Source organism: Salvia miltiorrhiza, chromosome 4 (genome assembly GCF_028751815.1).
Source record: "Salvia miltiorrhiza cultivar Shanhuang (shh) chromosome 4, IMPLAD_Smil_shh, whole genome shotgun sequence".
Classification (NCBI taxonomy): domain Eukaryota; kingdom Viridiplantae; phylum Streptophyta; class Magnoliopsida; order Lamiales; family Lamiaceae; genus Salvia; species Salvia miltiorrhiza.
The window spans coordinates 54,319,048-54,334,540 of NC_080390.1; the positions used below are offsets into that span (position 1 = coordinate 54,319,048).

The window sequence follows — 15,493 nt, forward strand, 5'->3', positions numbered from 1 at the left end:
TATTTTGAGTCACTAAGGGAGAAATGAGAAATCATTATTGATCATCTTTTTTTAAAAAAATAAAATAAAATGTAAGTTGCATTATGTCAACGGCATCCCAACCTTGAAAAGGTCACATTTGGAGTGTTAATTGTCTTCAAACTGGACTGTTAGGAAAAAAAAAAAAAAAAACATATAAAGGAGTTTTATATTTTACAATAAATTAAAAACTTAACCTTTTTGGGATAAATCTCATCCTTGATGATCCCCCTACCCACTTCTAAAATTTCATCGAGGAGGTAAATCACAAGAGGTGCCTTAAATAATAACGGGCAAAGGTGCAGATTCCCCCCTGTAGTCCACCCCCCTAGAGCTTTTAGCCCCCCAAACTCGGTCAAAGAGCGTTGACCTCCCCAAAGTCCCGGAAAAATGGTGCAATTAAGTCCAAACCATTGACGGGCGTTTAACGCCGTCTTCAATTTTTTTTTTTTTTTTCACTGGGCCCCACCGCCCCAAACAACGGTATTATATTTAGGATTTAGGGTTCAAATAGTAGGAACCCTAATTTACGAACGATCTTGCAGGAAATTGAGAGAAATCGACAAGATTTTCTGCAATTGGGTTAGGGTTTGTTGAGTATACTAGGATTCGAGCTATTATCATGAGTTCCAGCTCAGGATTCGGGTCATCCTCGTCGCGTGGTAGACAGCAGATGATGAACGACGTTGAGGTTAGGCATTGTCGTTGTAAATTTGAAGGCAAGAGGTTGGAAGCTAAGAGAATGACTTCATGGACCGATGAGAACCCTGGGAGAAGGTTCTACGGGTGTCGAAATTGGAAGGTACATCAATTGCTTATCATTCATTTTGTTTTTGTGAAAAACATGGAACTAATACTCAATTTTTGAATTTGTAGACCCAAAATTGTGGTTTCTTTGATTGGTATGACGAACCAATGTGTGAAAGAAGTCGGGAAGTTATAAATGCATTGAAGAAGGAAAACACCAAGCTTGTAAAGCTGCATGAAACTTCGAAGCCCCCCATGGATTTGGAAGCTGAAATTGATCATCTTTGGTCAGTGATTGCAAGTTGGAAAGAAGAGTCAAGGGGTGTTAGAAGGAGAAGCCGTTTTCTTTGCATTTTTCTGATTATTTCATGGTGTGTGATAATCAAGCTTCTTATATAGCATGAACTTTGTGAAATGCTATGGAAATTACTGTAAATCTCCACTCTATTTTGATGCTATGGAATGATGCTTAATGTATCTTGCTGTTGTTAATTGAATGATATAATCTCCCCTGTTATATTATGAATTTTCAATGTATCTTGCTGTTTTTGTATCATAAGCATTTGATACTAAGGGAATATAATCTCCCCTGTTACACAGAAAACTAAATGCACAAACATAAGCTGCAAATTCATTACCAACAAACATAAACACAAAATTTGCACAAACATAAATGCACAAACATAAACACCAAATTGACTGCAAATTCATTCCCAACAAATTCAAGCCATAGTCATAAGCTGTGAGTTTGAAACAAAAACATAATATGGAAGCTCATTGTCTAGCTGAATTCCAAAAACAAACAAAAGAAAACAAAGTTTTAGCTCTGTCAATACACAAATTCTAAATGGTAGCTCAACTAGTGGTTGTTGAGCCAATAGTTGAGATAACATTCTTTCCTCTTGGACTCCTTCTGAGGACTTGTTGTTGCTCCACAGCCACTGTCTGCACTCTTGGAGCTTTGAATGGTTTTCTTGGTTGTTTCTTTCCCTGCACTGTGTCTCCAGTGGAGCTGCCTTCACCTCTCTTTCTCTTTTGCTTCTTTATCTCTGTTTCGTTTGGTATTGGGAACCTTGTCATTGGATCTGCTTCATTTTGTGAGCCTTCATTGATCACAATTGATTGTGATCCTCCAAGCTGTGATCAGAATGCATTCACTCTCAGCAATGGTTCTTGAAATCATGAAAACCAGTTGTAAACTTACAATAACTTACATTTAGAATCTGCTTTCCTGTATCCATCTTGACATATAGACCAATTCCCCTAACTTGACCTTTCTGCTTCTTGCCAATGTTTGTGGATGTTGAAGCCTGTGATTGATTTTGTTAGGGCAGTTAACAATAACTTTAATGCAAGTAAATTATGTTTCATACCTGTGTAGGCCTGTTAGGGCAGTTATGTTTCTTGTGGGTTGCACTTCCACAAATGCTGCAGTGTTGTGTTTTACCAATCCTTGACAATTTGTGTTTCAATCTGGGCTCATTTGGAGCTCTTACCCTATTCTTCTTGGGCCTCCCTATCTTCTTCTCAACTGGTGGAGCTTCAATGATGTCTTTAAACTGATAATCCCAAAGTTTCTTCCCAGGTATTGGCTGTATAGCATTCTCATAAGCTTTCCTATACATCGAGCTATGGTACCATTTACTCATCACAGACATAGGGTCCAACTGACTTGAGTGAAAGGCAGCTATGGCATGAGGGCATGGGATGCCACTCAAATCCCACATCCTACAACTGCACTTCTTAGTATCTATAAATACTATGTGCTTGTCATCTCCCTCCTTCACCTCATAGCCATAGTCACCATTCCAGAGAACATTACAATCCATACTAGCTGCCCTATTTGCCTCAAACAGTTTAATTGCATTAGGGCACCATTCACTCTTCCAGTGATCAGCAAGCACTTTCCTATCCCTTATCCTACTCATTACCAACATCCTAATCTCCTCTAGCATTGAAATTATTGGCTTATGTCTAGCATCAGAAATACTTGAATTGAAAGACTCACTGATGTTATTATCCACCATGTAGGTTGAACACCTTGTGCTTTGATAGGCTCTGCACCATCTTTCAGTAGGATAGTGGAGTAGATCCTCGGCTGCCTTCTTGTTTATAGCTGAAATCTTGGCCAAATTCAACTTATACTCTTGCTCATATGAGCTCCATGCAGTAGTCCAAAACCGCTTCTTTAACTCCTCTCCTCTCCACTTCTTACTCCAATTGGCATAAATATGCCTGGCACACCACCTATGTTCAGCTGCAGGAGTCACTTCCTTCACAGCCTCCATCAATCCCTAAACATAATTGGAGTAGTTAGTTGTCATTCAAAGTTGACAGCAACAAAAGCAGTGCAAATAGTCATAAATACTTACCTTTTGCATATCTGACATAAGAGTCACCTCATCACCTGTTCCAAGGTTGAGCTCCTGCCTCAACCAGCCCAGAAACCACCTCCAATTGTTCTTGTTCTCTTTGTTTACAACTGCCCAAGCAATGGGCACAATTCCATCATTCCCATCCTTCCCAACTGCTGTCAACAGAACACCAAATGTCTTGCCTTTCAAATGGCAACCATCAAGAGAAATGATTGGCCTGCAACCCCCTATCCAGTTCAACCTACAAGGTTCTAAGAGGACAAATATTCTCTTAAAAACTCTCCTTTGGTTCTGCAGATGCTCAGTGGATAGTTGGAGTTCCATCTTACTCCCAGGCATACATTCTTTCACAATATTACAATAGGCAACCAGCCTATTGAACTCCTCTCTATAGCTACCCTCAAGCTTGCATATAATCTCTTTTTTTGCCCTTTTACACTTGTGTAAACTGACATGAAGCTTCAAATGGTCCTTTACATGACCTTGCATGTCCTTAGAGGTGAACCTAGGATTTCTGTAGAGTACCTCTTTAAAGTACTTAGCCAAGTATGTTTGACTAGCACTGGGGACTTCCCTCTGTTTGCAGCAGGTGTGATCTGCCACAAGAGTCTTGATGACTAGTCCTTCAATGTCCCCATCTTTAGAGACATGCATGAGAAATGGACATGATTGGTCATTTATGCAAACCACTCTAATCCTAGTCTTTTCATTCTTTATGAACTTTAACTTGTACCCAAATTTAACAGCATATGCATTGATTGATTCCCTAGCCTCCTTTGCCCCTGCAAAGGTCATTCCTAATTCAAAACTACCCTCCTCTCCCCCTTCAACACTCCCAACCAACTGCTCTAAGCTTTTAACCTCATCATCACTCTCCCAACACTCACTATATACAGATGAATTCTCATCATCACCATGCCCTCTCCCTTCACCCTCTTCTATCCCAGCCCTCTCTCCCTCTTCAACCTCAGGTAACTCATCACCCTGCTCACCCTCTTCTATCCCAGCCCTCTCTCCCTCTTCAACCTCAGGTAACTCATCACCCTGCTCACCCTCTTCTATCCCAGTCCTCTCTCCCTCTTCAACCTCAGGTAACTCATCACCCTGCTCACCATCTTCTACATCACCATGCTCACCCTTTTTTATCCCAGCCCTCTCTCCCTGAGTATTATCTAGATCATCACTCATCTCACCTTCCTTTACCCAAGTTACCTCCACTTCCTCTAATCCTATCAAGTCATTTAATTGTACCCCAGCATCAGTATTCTCAACCCCCTTATCAAGAACTTCATCTTCTTCTAAAAACATCTCAAGTGGTACAAAAGTAGGCATCACATCAATTTCATGATCTGCAAATAAATTTATCTCTTCATAGCCAAGTAATTCTAGGTAATCAAGAACCTTATGACACTGTTTAGGATTTCTTAGGGGAACTAGACCCTTATCAATGCGATAATCTACGTCTGCCGCATACACTAGTTTAGGTTTAGAACCATAACAGTCCTCAAATTCAGATACGATCCTATCTAAAGTCATTTTTTCTACTGAGGATTTAATCTCCTTATGGTTATAACCGTCATACATCCATTCACCATTCTCATCGTTTTTTTTCCATATACCCCACCAATTCAAAATAAATATAACTTCAGGATTCGACATGCTGCACAACAACAGGAAAAAGCAACAACATAACTTATGTTACGCTTTCATACACCAAATGAAAAATAATCCCTCACCAACCAGAATCTCAATCCCACAGTACATGCATGTTCTGAAAAAAAAATGGAGAGATATAGATTAGCCATTACTTACCTTTTTTCCAGAGTTTAGTTCGATTTAATTTGGAACCAGTGATAGGAATCGACAGAACCGCAACCAACGAACCCTTCTTCTTCGTCGATTTGCCCTCTGCAACTCTAAGTTTTGGAATGGAATGGAAGAAACTCTTCGTCTCCTCTATTTTCATACAAAGCCCGCGTATTTTGGTTGTTGGCGGTGGGGCCCAGCGAAAAAAAAAAAAAAAAAAATTTGAAGACGGCGTTAAACGCCCGTCAATGGTTTGGACTTAATTGCACCATTTTTCCGGGACTTTGGGGAGGTCAACGCTCTTTGACCGAGTTTGGGGGGCTAAAAGCTCTAGGGGGGTGGACTACAGGGGGGAATCTGCACCTTTGCCCAATAATAAAAATGTACATTAATAATAAATATGTAAGAAATTTGACTCTTAATTAATGCCAGCAGATAATAGACCTCCAATCCTCTATAGCCCCAAACAAGATCGAGAATTCTCTACACTTTTATCCAAGTTTTTAGAAGAAGAAGAAAAAAAAAAGGAACAGTTTTGCATTAAAATTAAAAGTAGTTCGCACATATAGGGAAGTTTTAGAATATCTTTTTTATTTAAATCAATACACATATGTGATTGTATATAAATAAATTGGTAGGATGTGTTTTACTTTTACATGCTATTACTAAAAATTGAAAGTTTTTTTTAAAAAAATTATATTTCCTAATAATAATAATAATAAATCTACCCTAATAGTGAACTTAAAACTTAAAAATGTTTCTATAATAATATATTTTTTTAAATAGTTGAAAGTAATAGTGAGATACAATAAGAAATAAAAAATTTTGAAATATAAAAATTACGAAACAGAATCGATTAATACGTGGTATTCTGTCTGTGATGTGGGCCATGAGATGAGGAAGTTAGATTTTGGGCTTTAGTGAAAACTTGATCCAACCCATCACATGCAAGTGGCCTCCACATGCTTGACTTAAATTCTTCAAGTCCAAATCCACCCCTTCATTATGGGCTCCATGCTTATCTTTCATTCTTAGATTCTACTATTCTACTTGACAATGATATATTAATAAAGATCATTTTAAAATACTCCCTCTGTCCCATAAGAAAATATCATATTTTTTATTTTCACACATCTCATAAGAAAGTATCATTTTCATTTTAAGGCGTGACTCTACTTTCTCTTTTTAACCACAACCACTCATTTCTGCATAATCACACAATGCAATTTTAGATCGGATTTTGTCATCGCGAGAGAACATTAAGAAGAAATTTACAGGTGGCAGATTGCTATGTAAAATTAAAAAGTCGTGAAAAATATCCGAAAAAAATAAAATTTGGTGAATTTACAGGTACTTAATTTTTTTTATTTTATAAATCAACAGTATTAAATAAAAAATTTAAAATCCGCGTCACAGGAGCTCGAATCTAACCCCTTACCGTTTGGTCAACACACACACTATTTTATATATCAATATGATTATATTAGATGATTTATGGAGGTGCTCCGATAATATGCTGGAAAAAATTCAAGTACAAATTAAGTGGAACTAAATTACCAAGACAAGGAAATAATGGGACAATTTAAAGATGAAGTTGTCCAAAATTAATTAATGGAGGCAGTCTCCTTAAAAAATACACTAAAATTAATTTGTCCGAGGTTTCACCACAAGGAAAATTTGCGAGACAAAAGTTTTGATTGATGATTTGAATGCTATAATATTTAGAATATAAAATAATATATACATACATATATATATATATATACTATTTTGAAAAAAAAATATTACGCTGATTTTGATTAAAGCCAACACGTATGCATCACAAAGATGGCGACATATAATGAAAATTATTATTATACAATGAACCCTAATTAATATTTTTTCAATGCATTTTCAAAAATTTAATCTTTTTGTCCTCTTCAAATCTATCCACAAAATTTGTGGTATTTTCATTTTGGTACACTTTCACTTAATTTTAAATATCATTCACACTCGATATTTAAAAAAAAAAAAATCAACCATTTGAAATATCAATTCTGGTAGTTCGTTTTTTCTGCTTTATACATATCTGCCAATTATTTATTAAACTCATGCACTCCAAATCATACCATAATTTTCGTAGACAAATAAAGTATCTATTATATGAGGTTTGGCTTATAAAATACATAAACTTTCACTTTGTTGTCAATATACCACGAAACTAAATTCCCTAAATGTTCGAAGAGAATGGTGCATATTTTCTTTATTTTTATTTTTTTTTTGAATCATTTTAGTTTTAAATCTGTGCAGTGTTTTAACTTGTTTTTTCAAAACTTTTTCAAAACATGGATTTTAGCTTTATTTTATTTAGCTTGATTGAATCGATCTAAATTTGGGGATCTTAGTTTCGTGATAAAATTATAATAAATTAAAAACTTATATATTGTTATACTAAAATTAAAATTCATGTAAAATTCATAAATTAACTAAAAGTTTACGTATTTATATATAGATATCCCTTATTATCAAAAATTAAAATTTCAAAAAATATTATGTGTCATTACTCATTAAAGATATGCATCCCAGATTCCCAATATAGTTGTAGATTGACTTTCTCTCCCGACATCGTTATCGCAATTATTTTGTGTGATATAATCATTATCGAAAAATCTATTGGCTTGTCAATTCTCGAACTATTTATGTGTATAGTACTAATAATATTAATTTCTATTTCCCGATGGTACTCACAACTGTGGCATTTTTTTGATACGATTTTTTTTAGGGATCATTTTTTAATACGATATATATAAATTTTTGTATATTTTGCTTTTGTACATAAATTTAAAAATTTATCTTTCAATACATAAATTTTTATTTTATTTATTTATTTTGTACACGACTAATATTTCCGACGAATGAATTAGAGGGTGTTTGACTGAGCATATAAGCTCTTCGAAACAGCCTATAAGCTCCAAAAATAAGTTCCAAGAGCTTATAAGCTCCCCAAAAAATAAACTCTTCTACCCCAACTTATTTTTTTATAATCTTATATGCAACCATCATTTAACAAATATTTTTCAACTATAATTTATTATTTTCATCATATATCATTCATGTTCATTTCTTTTCGATTTTCTTTTTCTAAAAAATATTTTCTCTCTCTAGCAAAAAAAATATCTCTCTAGCTTATAAGCTCAATCATTCAAACACTCTGATAACTTATAAGCTCTTAAGAAACTACATCTTATAAGCTCTTCAAACATCTTATAAACTCCAAGAACTCATAAACTATTTGAAATAAGCTTAGCCAAACATTCCCTTAGTGTTGAGTTAGAAGTCGCAACTAACTGTCTATGTAACTGAAAAATGAAAGTTTTGGACATTAAATGCACAAAAATATATATACAAAAAAGGTATGAAAATTTGTGTATTTAGACACTATTACTCTTCTTGTATCATAAAAACGTTATTGAATCACTATTCTCTTCAACATCTCAAAAAGTTTATGTTTATGGACTTAAATATTGACTATTAATGCTTATTTAAATAAATAACTGTATTATGGCATCTCAAATAAATAAATAATTACATAATGTGTAACGAATCTCTTTTTATGTACTACTAGTCTTTTAGACCATGTTCTCTAGTAATAATATAAATGGGACAGACTACAGATGTAGCCTTACATACTTCAATTATATATGCAATCTTGTGATTGCATATATTTGCGATTACATATTTCAATAATATACCCACAAAAGATTTTAATATATTCTCGATTACATAATAATAGACTTTCGAAGAGTACATTGTCGGTGCAACTACACGTGTTATGCATTTTGAATTGTTGCATGAGTTGTATTGCAAGTGATCACTTTGGTTGGTGTATTCAATTATTCATGGTATTTTTAAACCTCATTATATATCTTCAAAATATTTGCATATATATAGAGACAGGACTCGAGTCAAAAACTAGCAAATATAAGCTCGGTTTACTTAAATATTTGAGTGTTCGAGTTCGATTCGATTTCAGTTCAAGTTTTTGTCTTGTTGATCGAGTTCGACTTGTCACTCGCTTACCGAGCCCAAGCTCGATGTGATACTCAATAGTATCGAACTCGAACTTGAGCTCGAATTTGGCTTGTTAGATGTTCGTATACATGATGTTTAAGTTTGAATTCGTTTAACACTTAAGAAAAACTTGATAAATGTTCAAGCTATATGCTTTTCTTCTTAATTAATATGTTATTTGAACTCGACTTGTTTAAGCCTCGTGCATTAACTCGATTGAAGATTGTGATTAGGCTCGTAAACGTGTTCGCGAACAATCGAATCTAAACATGTTCCATAACTCAACGAGTTGAGTGTTGTCGGGCTCGAGCTCAACTTGACAAAACTATCGAGTTTGAAATCAGGCTCAAACTCAACTTGATTAATATTGTTGAATCGAACTCCGAACGAACTTTTTTCGAAACCGATCTTTAATAGCTTGCGGGTAATTATGTTCACTTACAAGTTACAACCCTATATAGAGATTGTTTATTCAAGATCTATAAAGTGTTAAATATGATCATGATCAAGGAATTGCAACACGTAATAAAAAAAATATTAGTAATTTATTCTTATCAACTTATTTTATACTTTAAACCGTGTCAATAAACAGATTAGTGTTTGAGCTTATTAGCTTCGTGATATTATTATTTTTAGACCTATCTTCATAACATTATTGTATCAACATAATAATGACTAATGAGATGAAAATTCTTACATAACGCAATGTCAACACGATAAGCACGAAAGATGAATCTCCACTAAAAATTGAATGGAAGAGATACAAAGTTGCTATAAAAAACACATCAAAACTAGATTTGGGCTATAATATGTAATAGGCCTAAAGTATCAGCCCATTTGAAGAATGGGCCGTATGTTGCCCACACCACATTTATTACTCTTCATTTTTTTTAAAAATAATGTTGATTTATTACTCTTTATTTTTTAATGTTTCTTTTCACCTCCAATAAGAGCTGTAAATCGGCAAAACTGTTTTGCTTGGTACAACTACCTGGTTCGAGCTAAATATGGACTGGATTTTTATTTTAATTATATTTGAATATTATTTTTTATATAAATTACATAAGTAAATAAAAAAAAATTAAAGACCACGCGACGAAATACTCAAACCCAGAACTTTAGGTCTTGAACATTAACCTCCTACTACTATGCCAACATTATATTTGAAAATTTTGATTTTGATTAGAGGTTTCAAAACCGACCAAATTAAGTATATAAATTTATAATTTAGCAATATAGATTTTCTTCTTATTTTCCCAATTTAATTTTTAAATTTATTTTCTACCTATTAGCACGGTTCTGTTCGCCAATTATAGAATAACATAAAAGTTTTGTTTCATTTTCTATATGGAGACGAAAAGTATTTTTTAAAGGATTCGCAGTATTTATTTATGTAGAAAATCATACCTGTTTGAAGATAACCAAAAGAAATCACGAAAACGCAAAATGGATTCTCATTCTTTTTATTAGAAACAAAAATTTGAACAAAAAAAAAGAACTAAATACAAAAGAAATAAACTAATAAAACCGTCTCCAGTTTGCAAGCCTCCATCAACTAGGTGGACACCTGCAAACTGGACATCTATATATATATATATATCTGCATATATATCCATACACAAACTCTGCTTCAGCACCACTTCAAGGAGAGGATTTCCATCGTGCTTCAACAGAATCAACCGTCGTGTCAATCACGGACCTTCGTCTTCTTCCTAGTTTTACGAAGCTTGCTTCCTCGAATGTTCTGGAATGAGCCGTTGCAGCAGCTCGCGAGGTGCACCAGCCAGTTCTGCAAGATTTAGATCCAACAGTTACAGCAGGGAGGCGGAGATAGCTAGCGCCCGAGGCAAAAAGGGTGTGGTGTGGGTGTGGCAGAACACTCACCTTCGGGTGAAAAGTCGAACAGAGGAGGCAGTGGCCGCCCGTTTGGTAAGAACGCGTTTGGTGCTCTCAACTCATCGAAGAAAGGGTGTGCACAAGCCTCCAACTAAACCAAAAAATGAGATGTGCATATTCAAGTTTTTGTTGTAATGTATGTATTGAAGAGTTTTTAAGAGAATCTCTCTCACTTACAGCTGTGAAACGTAGAGTCGGAGAATATTGGAGAAGCCTCGACACGAGATCCACTGCCTCAGCTGGCATTCTCCTGTGAAATACCTGGAAAAAGATGGAACTTCATCAATGGTGATCTTTTTACATGGATTATTGGACTGGAAAGGGAAAGAGCTATGTTCCTAGTCGAGGTTGACGAACCTTGTGCCATGGATGGGCTTTAATCTGAGGGAATTTGAATTCAGTGTAGTTTCTATTCATGCACTTGATTTCCTCCCTCGTTGGAGTTCCCAAAACCTGCGTAAATTTAACAACTGAGGGTCGAGTTGCAACGAGAAACAAGACACTAGGTGTAAAGAATATGCGGACATACCTTGATTATTTCAACCAGCTGATCGACACTGCTCTCCCCGGGAAAGAGAGGCTGCACGTATTAGAAGAAACGTGAGAACTAAATTTCGAAGTAGAAGATGGTTTCTCAGACAAAGAGTATGCCTGCCTACCTGCCCCAAGAGTAGCTCAGCCATAACACAGCCAACCGACCACATATCAATTGCAGTCGTGTATTCTGTAGCTCCAAAGATGAGCTCGGGAGCCCTATAATACCGGGAGCAGATGTACGAGATATTTGGTTCACCAGGTACCTGTACCAAAAAAGCAAATCTCAATGAGAGACCTTCATGGTAGGATAAGACTTCATTTAAACTCTGCACAAATATTACATACCAACATCTTTGCACTCCCAAAATCGCAGATCTTAAGCTGATGCGTGTTAGGATTAACCTGCAGCGTAAATTACAATTGAAATTCAACCACGAGGCTTCCATTATACATGCACCACTAAGACAAAAGTTTGCTAGTACATTGGAAGAGAAACAAATAATAATCAATACCAGTAGATTCTGTGGTTTAATGTCCCGGTGACAGACTCCAATAACTCTATGAATGTAGTTTAGGGCTCGGCATATCTGCATTTTTGGAATGTTTCCGACGTTTCAATATACAAGACACGACAAAAATAGCTAAAAAGTGCTCTATCACAAGAAATGGAGTGTACCTGGTATACATAGAGTTGCACATAGAAGACAGGCATGTACTGATTGACTCTGCTGTAGTGCCTGGAAGCCCGATAAACAGTTTCTGGTACAAACTCGAGAACAACATTTAGGTACACCTCGTTCTTCTCCGTAGTAGAATAGAAGGAATGCTTCAGCTGTACGACGTTTGGGTGGCTAAGTAACTGCATTATCTGCAATTCCCTGTTCTTGTATCTCCTATCCTGAAGCACCTTCTTTATAGCCACGGATTCACCCGTTTCAAGGCATTTCGCCTGTACCGCAAATACATCAATATTAGGACACAGAATATAATGCACACAGCCTCATAACTCCTTAACTTATTCCACATTACCTGATAGACAACTCCGAATGAACCAGTACCAACAACGCGCTCAGCCATGTACGACATTGTCTGACCAAAATCATATAGTATCATATATATACTGATTAGTTACACGCTCTTTTAAGGAAAAGCTAAACATGATCAAACCAGCAACCACAATCATCGATTGAATTACCTGCTTCGGCTTCCCATTCCGGCCACCAACTGAAGTCACGATTATCTGACCAGTTTCTGTCCCGTTGCCACTGATGACCGTCGGTTCCACATCCTGGAATGGAAAAATATTCTCATGTCAACCCATCAAAGTAACATAAAACAACCATCATTTTTTCACAGTGAAATTAGATTGGGAATCCAACCTTGACACTCTCCTCATTATCACCACCAGTCTTATTATCATCTCTGATCTTCATCTCATTCATTTCCTTGGGAAGTTCATCGTAGCCAGACTTGTCGCCTCTATCATCATGACTACTAGATGATGCTTCTAAAGTGCCATTGTCATCGCTGTGCTGCTCCGGATCCCTCATACTGTTCTCTACCGTCCCTATCAGATCGATTTCTTGCTCCACCTTCACCCTCTTAATAGTGCTAGGCTCCCCACCCTGAACCAAACAGATCAAACTTTAGAATTTGGCTCTTGCTTTTGTGCTTCATTCCATTTCCTTTCCACAGATCATACAAATGCTACTAAATGGTGTCAATGCTTATTATTCACTACAAAATTGAGACAAAAACAAATCGCAACCGCAATTCAGAGCCACTCAAAAACCAGACAAGAACAAAATCCACCGAGAATCACAAGCTTTCGTGTCGTTATCAACATCCTCAGCTTTGGAACAAGTCCACACGTATCCACATATCAACACTAGAATGTAACATAATTCTAGACACACAAATCCATTTCTTCCCAAAATATGAAACGCAAAAAAAAAAAAAAAAAATATTGAATATAACGACAAATTATCAGAAGCTCGAAATAGAAACCACCAAAAACACAATCTCTCAAACTTAAAAGCATTTTCTCCAACAATTTCCAAATAATTATAAAAATGCTTAACATTTTGATTATAATTAAGAGAAAATCACCTAATTATAATCAATATCCGATCAATTTTTTTTTCTCCTTTGTGCATACTATGCTGAGCCAACCTAACTAATTTTTCATGAAACAAAATAGCTCGAAATGAAAATAAAAAACAAAATTCATGAGCACAGAAAGAAAAAAAAAATTACAGGATCTGAAACGGAGGAGCGGCCGGAAGTAATGCTCTTCAGCCGCCGCATCATATTCATCTTCTCACACTCTTCACCACAAAATAAGAATTTAAAAAATCCAAATAAAATCCGAATCAGATGAAAATCTCTTCTACTTCACCCCTCAATCAAATCAACCGAACAAAGAGCACAATCCACATTAGGAAATGAGACTCAACAATGACACAGAATAAATCAAAAAAAGGGAAAATGTGCGTATTTTCTTTTTCCTCTCTCTCTCTTTCTTCCCTGCGTTCAAAACAGAAACAAGAGAAGAGAGAGAGAAATAAAAGAGAGAAACCGAAACCAAAAAAAGGGAAAAGGTAGAAAAGAAATTCCAAGAAAAATAAAGACAGATAAAATCTCTCTCTTCTCTCTCTCTCTCTCTCTCACAAAGCAGCACTAATTTATTTTCCTCCAGTCAAACCTTCAAAGCTAATCATCATCCTTTCCGACCATATTTCTTTATCTTTGAAATGTGTACTTACGTGTAGACTTTGAATCTCCACCGTCGATTCCTTGTTGACGCGATCACACGGCGTGGATTGGTGGGGGTGTTTTCAAGTAGCCTTCTATTTGACTGGGCTTCTTTAGCCTGCATTTAATTCAGCTTTTTTTTTTTCGAATTTTGAAATATTAAATTATCTAGCCTTTTTTTTTTTTGAGAGAGAGAAATCAAATTATCGAGCTAAATGGAGCTAATTGTGAATCATATCCCATCCCATATCTTATCTGAAATACGAAGTAGGAGTATCAAATGTATTGATGTAAAATTAATTAACTAAATGGAGTTTCTTTTTTCTTTTTCATAAAGAGGAACTAAATGGAGTCAGTCATGTGCTCCTCAATTACAATAACAGATATATAAATTATTGAACTTTCAATAAATTTTTATTTTGCACACAAATTTTAAATTTTTTATTAAAATTATTTAATTATTAAATTATTCTCATTTTGTATATTCACTCATTTCTCATCATGGTGATGACATGACATAAATATAACCTTTTGACATGAATATACTTGCATGACATAAATATAACTGTAGTGAAAAAATAAAATCAGTGTCGTATTATATAGTTGGATGAAGATGACGTCATTCTTATGCCCAAAATTTGACATGAAAATGGATAAATATGTAAAATAATAATTAATAATTTTAAAATATATGTATAATATGAGAATTTGTTGAAAATACATTAATTTATATACAATTAATCCAAATATAAATTATTGTGCGTATACATATTTATATAAAATGGTCTTATCCTTGCAATTATATTTCTAACATTCTACTTTTGGCATGTGCACTAGACAATAGTTGGTGAATATTCAATCGGAATAATTTATTTGGTGTTACTATATCCGAGATTTTGGAAGGGCCGATTTTCTTACAGTGTAATTAATGTGATATTCTTTTTTTTAAAAAAATTATCAGTTGTAAAGGTCATCAATGCTTATGACATTTAGGGGGTGTATTCGTTGTGGAATTTAATGGATTTCTATGGATTTTAAAAGTCTGGGTGTATTCGTTCAAGACTTTTAAAAGTCTGTAGAAATCTGGGTGTATTCGTTCAAGACTTTTAAAAGTCCATATAAATTTGGGTGTATTCGTTTCAGACTTTTTAAAATCCATACAAATCTAGGTGTATTCGTTATTCCATTGACTTAAAATCCGGAATGACTTTCATGGATTTCATCCAAAAAATACACACGACGAAATCCGGCCAACAACCACGAGAATTGAAATCCATGAAGTTTTAAGCGAGCGCTGAGTTCCAGCGCCC

General features: G+C 35.1%; 3 protein-coding genes across 3 annotated transcripts; 1 reads left to right on the forward strand and 2 right to left on the reverse strand.

Annotated features, from left to right (window-relative positions):
• Positions 1-505: 505 nt before the first annotated feature.
• LOC131020736 (uncharacterized) lies at positions 506-1,206 on the forward strand. Its single transcript, XM_057949747.1, has 2 exons — positions 506-820; positions 895-1,206. Exons 1-2 carry the CDS (start codon positions 641-643, stop codon positions 1,162-1,164), a joined length of 450 nt encoding a protein of 149 aa, XP_057805730.1. The 5' UTR covers positions 506-640; the 3' UTR covers positions 1,165-1,206.
• Positions 1,207-1,449: 243 nt separating this feature from the next.
• LOC131023630 (uncharacterized) lies at positions 1,450-4,676 on the reverse strand. The gene is made up of 4 exons (XM_057953174.1): positions 3,138-4,676; positions 2,139-3,059; positions 1,980-2,075; positions 1,450-1,902 (listed from the first exon to the last, which is right to left on the reverse strand). The coding sequence occupies exons 1-4, from the start codon at positions 4,674-4,676 to the stop codon at positions 1,621-1,623; spliced, it is 2,838 nt and encodes a 945-aa protein (XP_057809157.1). The 3' UTR covers positions 1,450-1,620.
• Positions 4,677-10,432: 5,756 nt separating this feature from the next.
• On the reverse strand, positions 10,433-14,160 carry LOC131020674 (shaggy-related protein kinase alpha-like). Its single transcript, XM_057949648.1, has 13 exons — positions 13,686-14,160; positions 12,809-13,054; positions 12,625-12,717; positions 12,459-12,518; positions 12,106-12,378; positions 11,942-12,016; positions 11,775-11,831; positions 11,552-11,692; positions 11,422-11,472; positions 11,250-11,345; positions 11,070-11,153; positions 10,881-10,983; positions 10,433-10,785 (listed from the first exon to the last, which is right to left on the reverse strand). Exons 1-13 carry the CDS (start codon positions 13,743-13,745, stop codon positions 10,715-10,717), a joined length of 1,410 nt encoding a protein of 469 aa, XP_057805631.1. The 5' UTR covers positions 13,746-14,160; the 3' UTR covers positions 10,433-10,714.
• Positions 14,161-15,493: the final 1,333 nt, after the last annotated feature.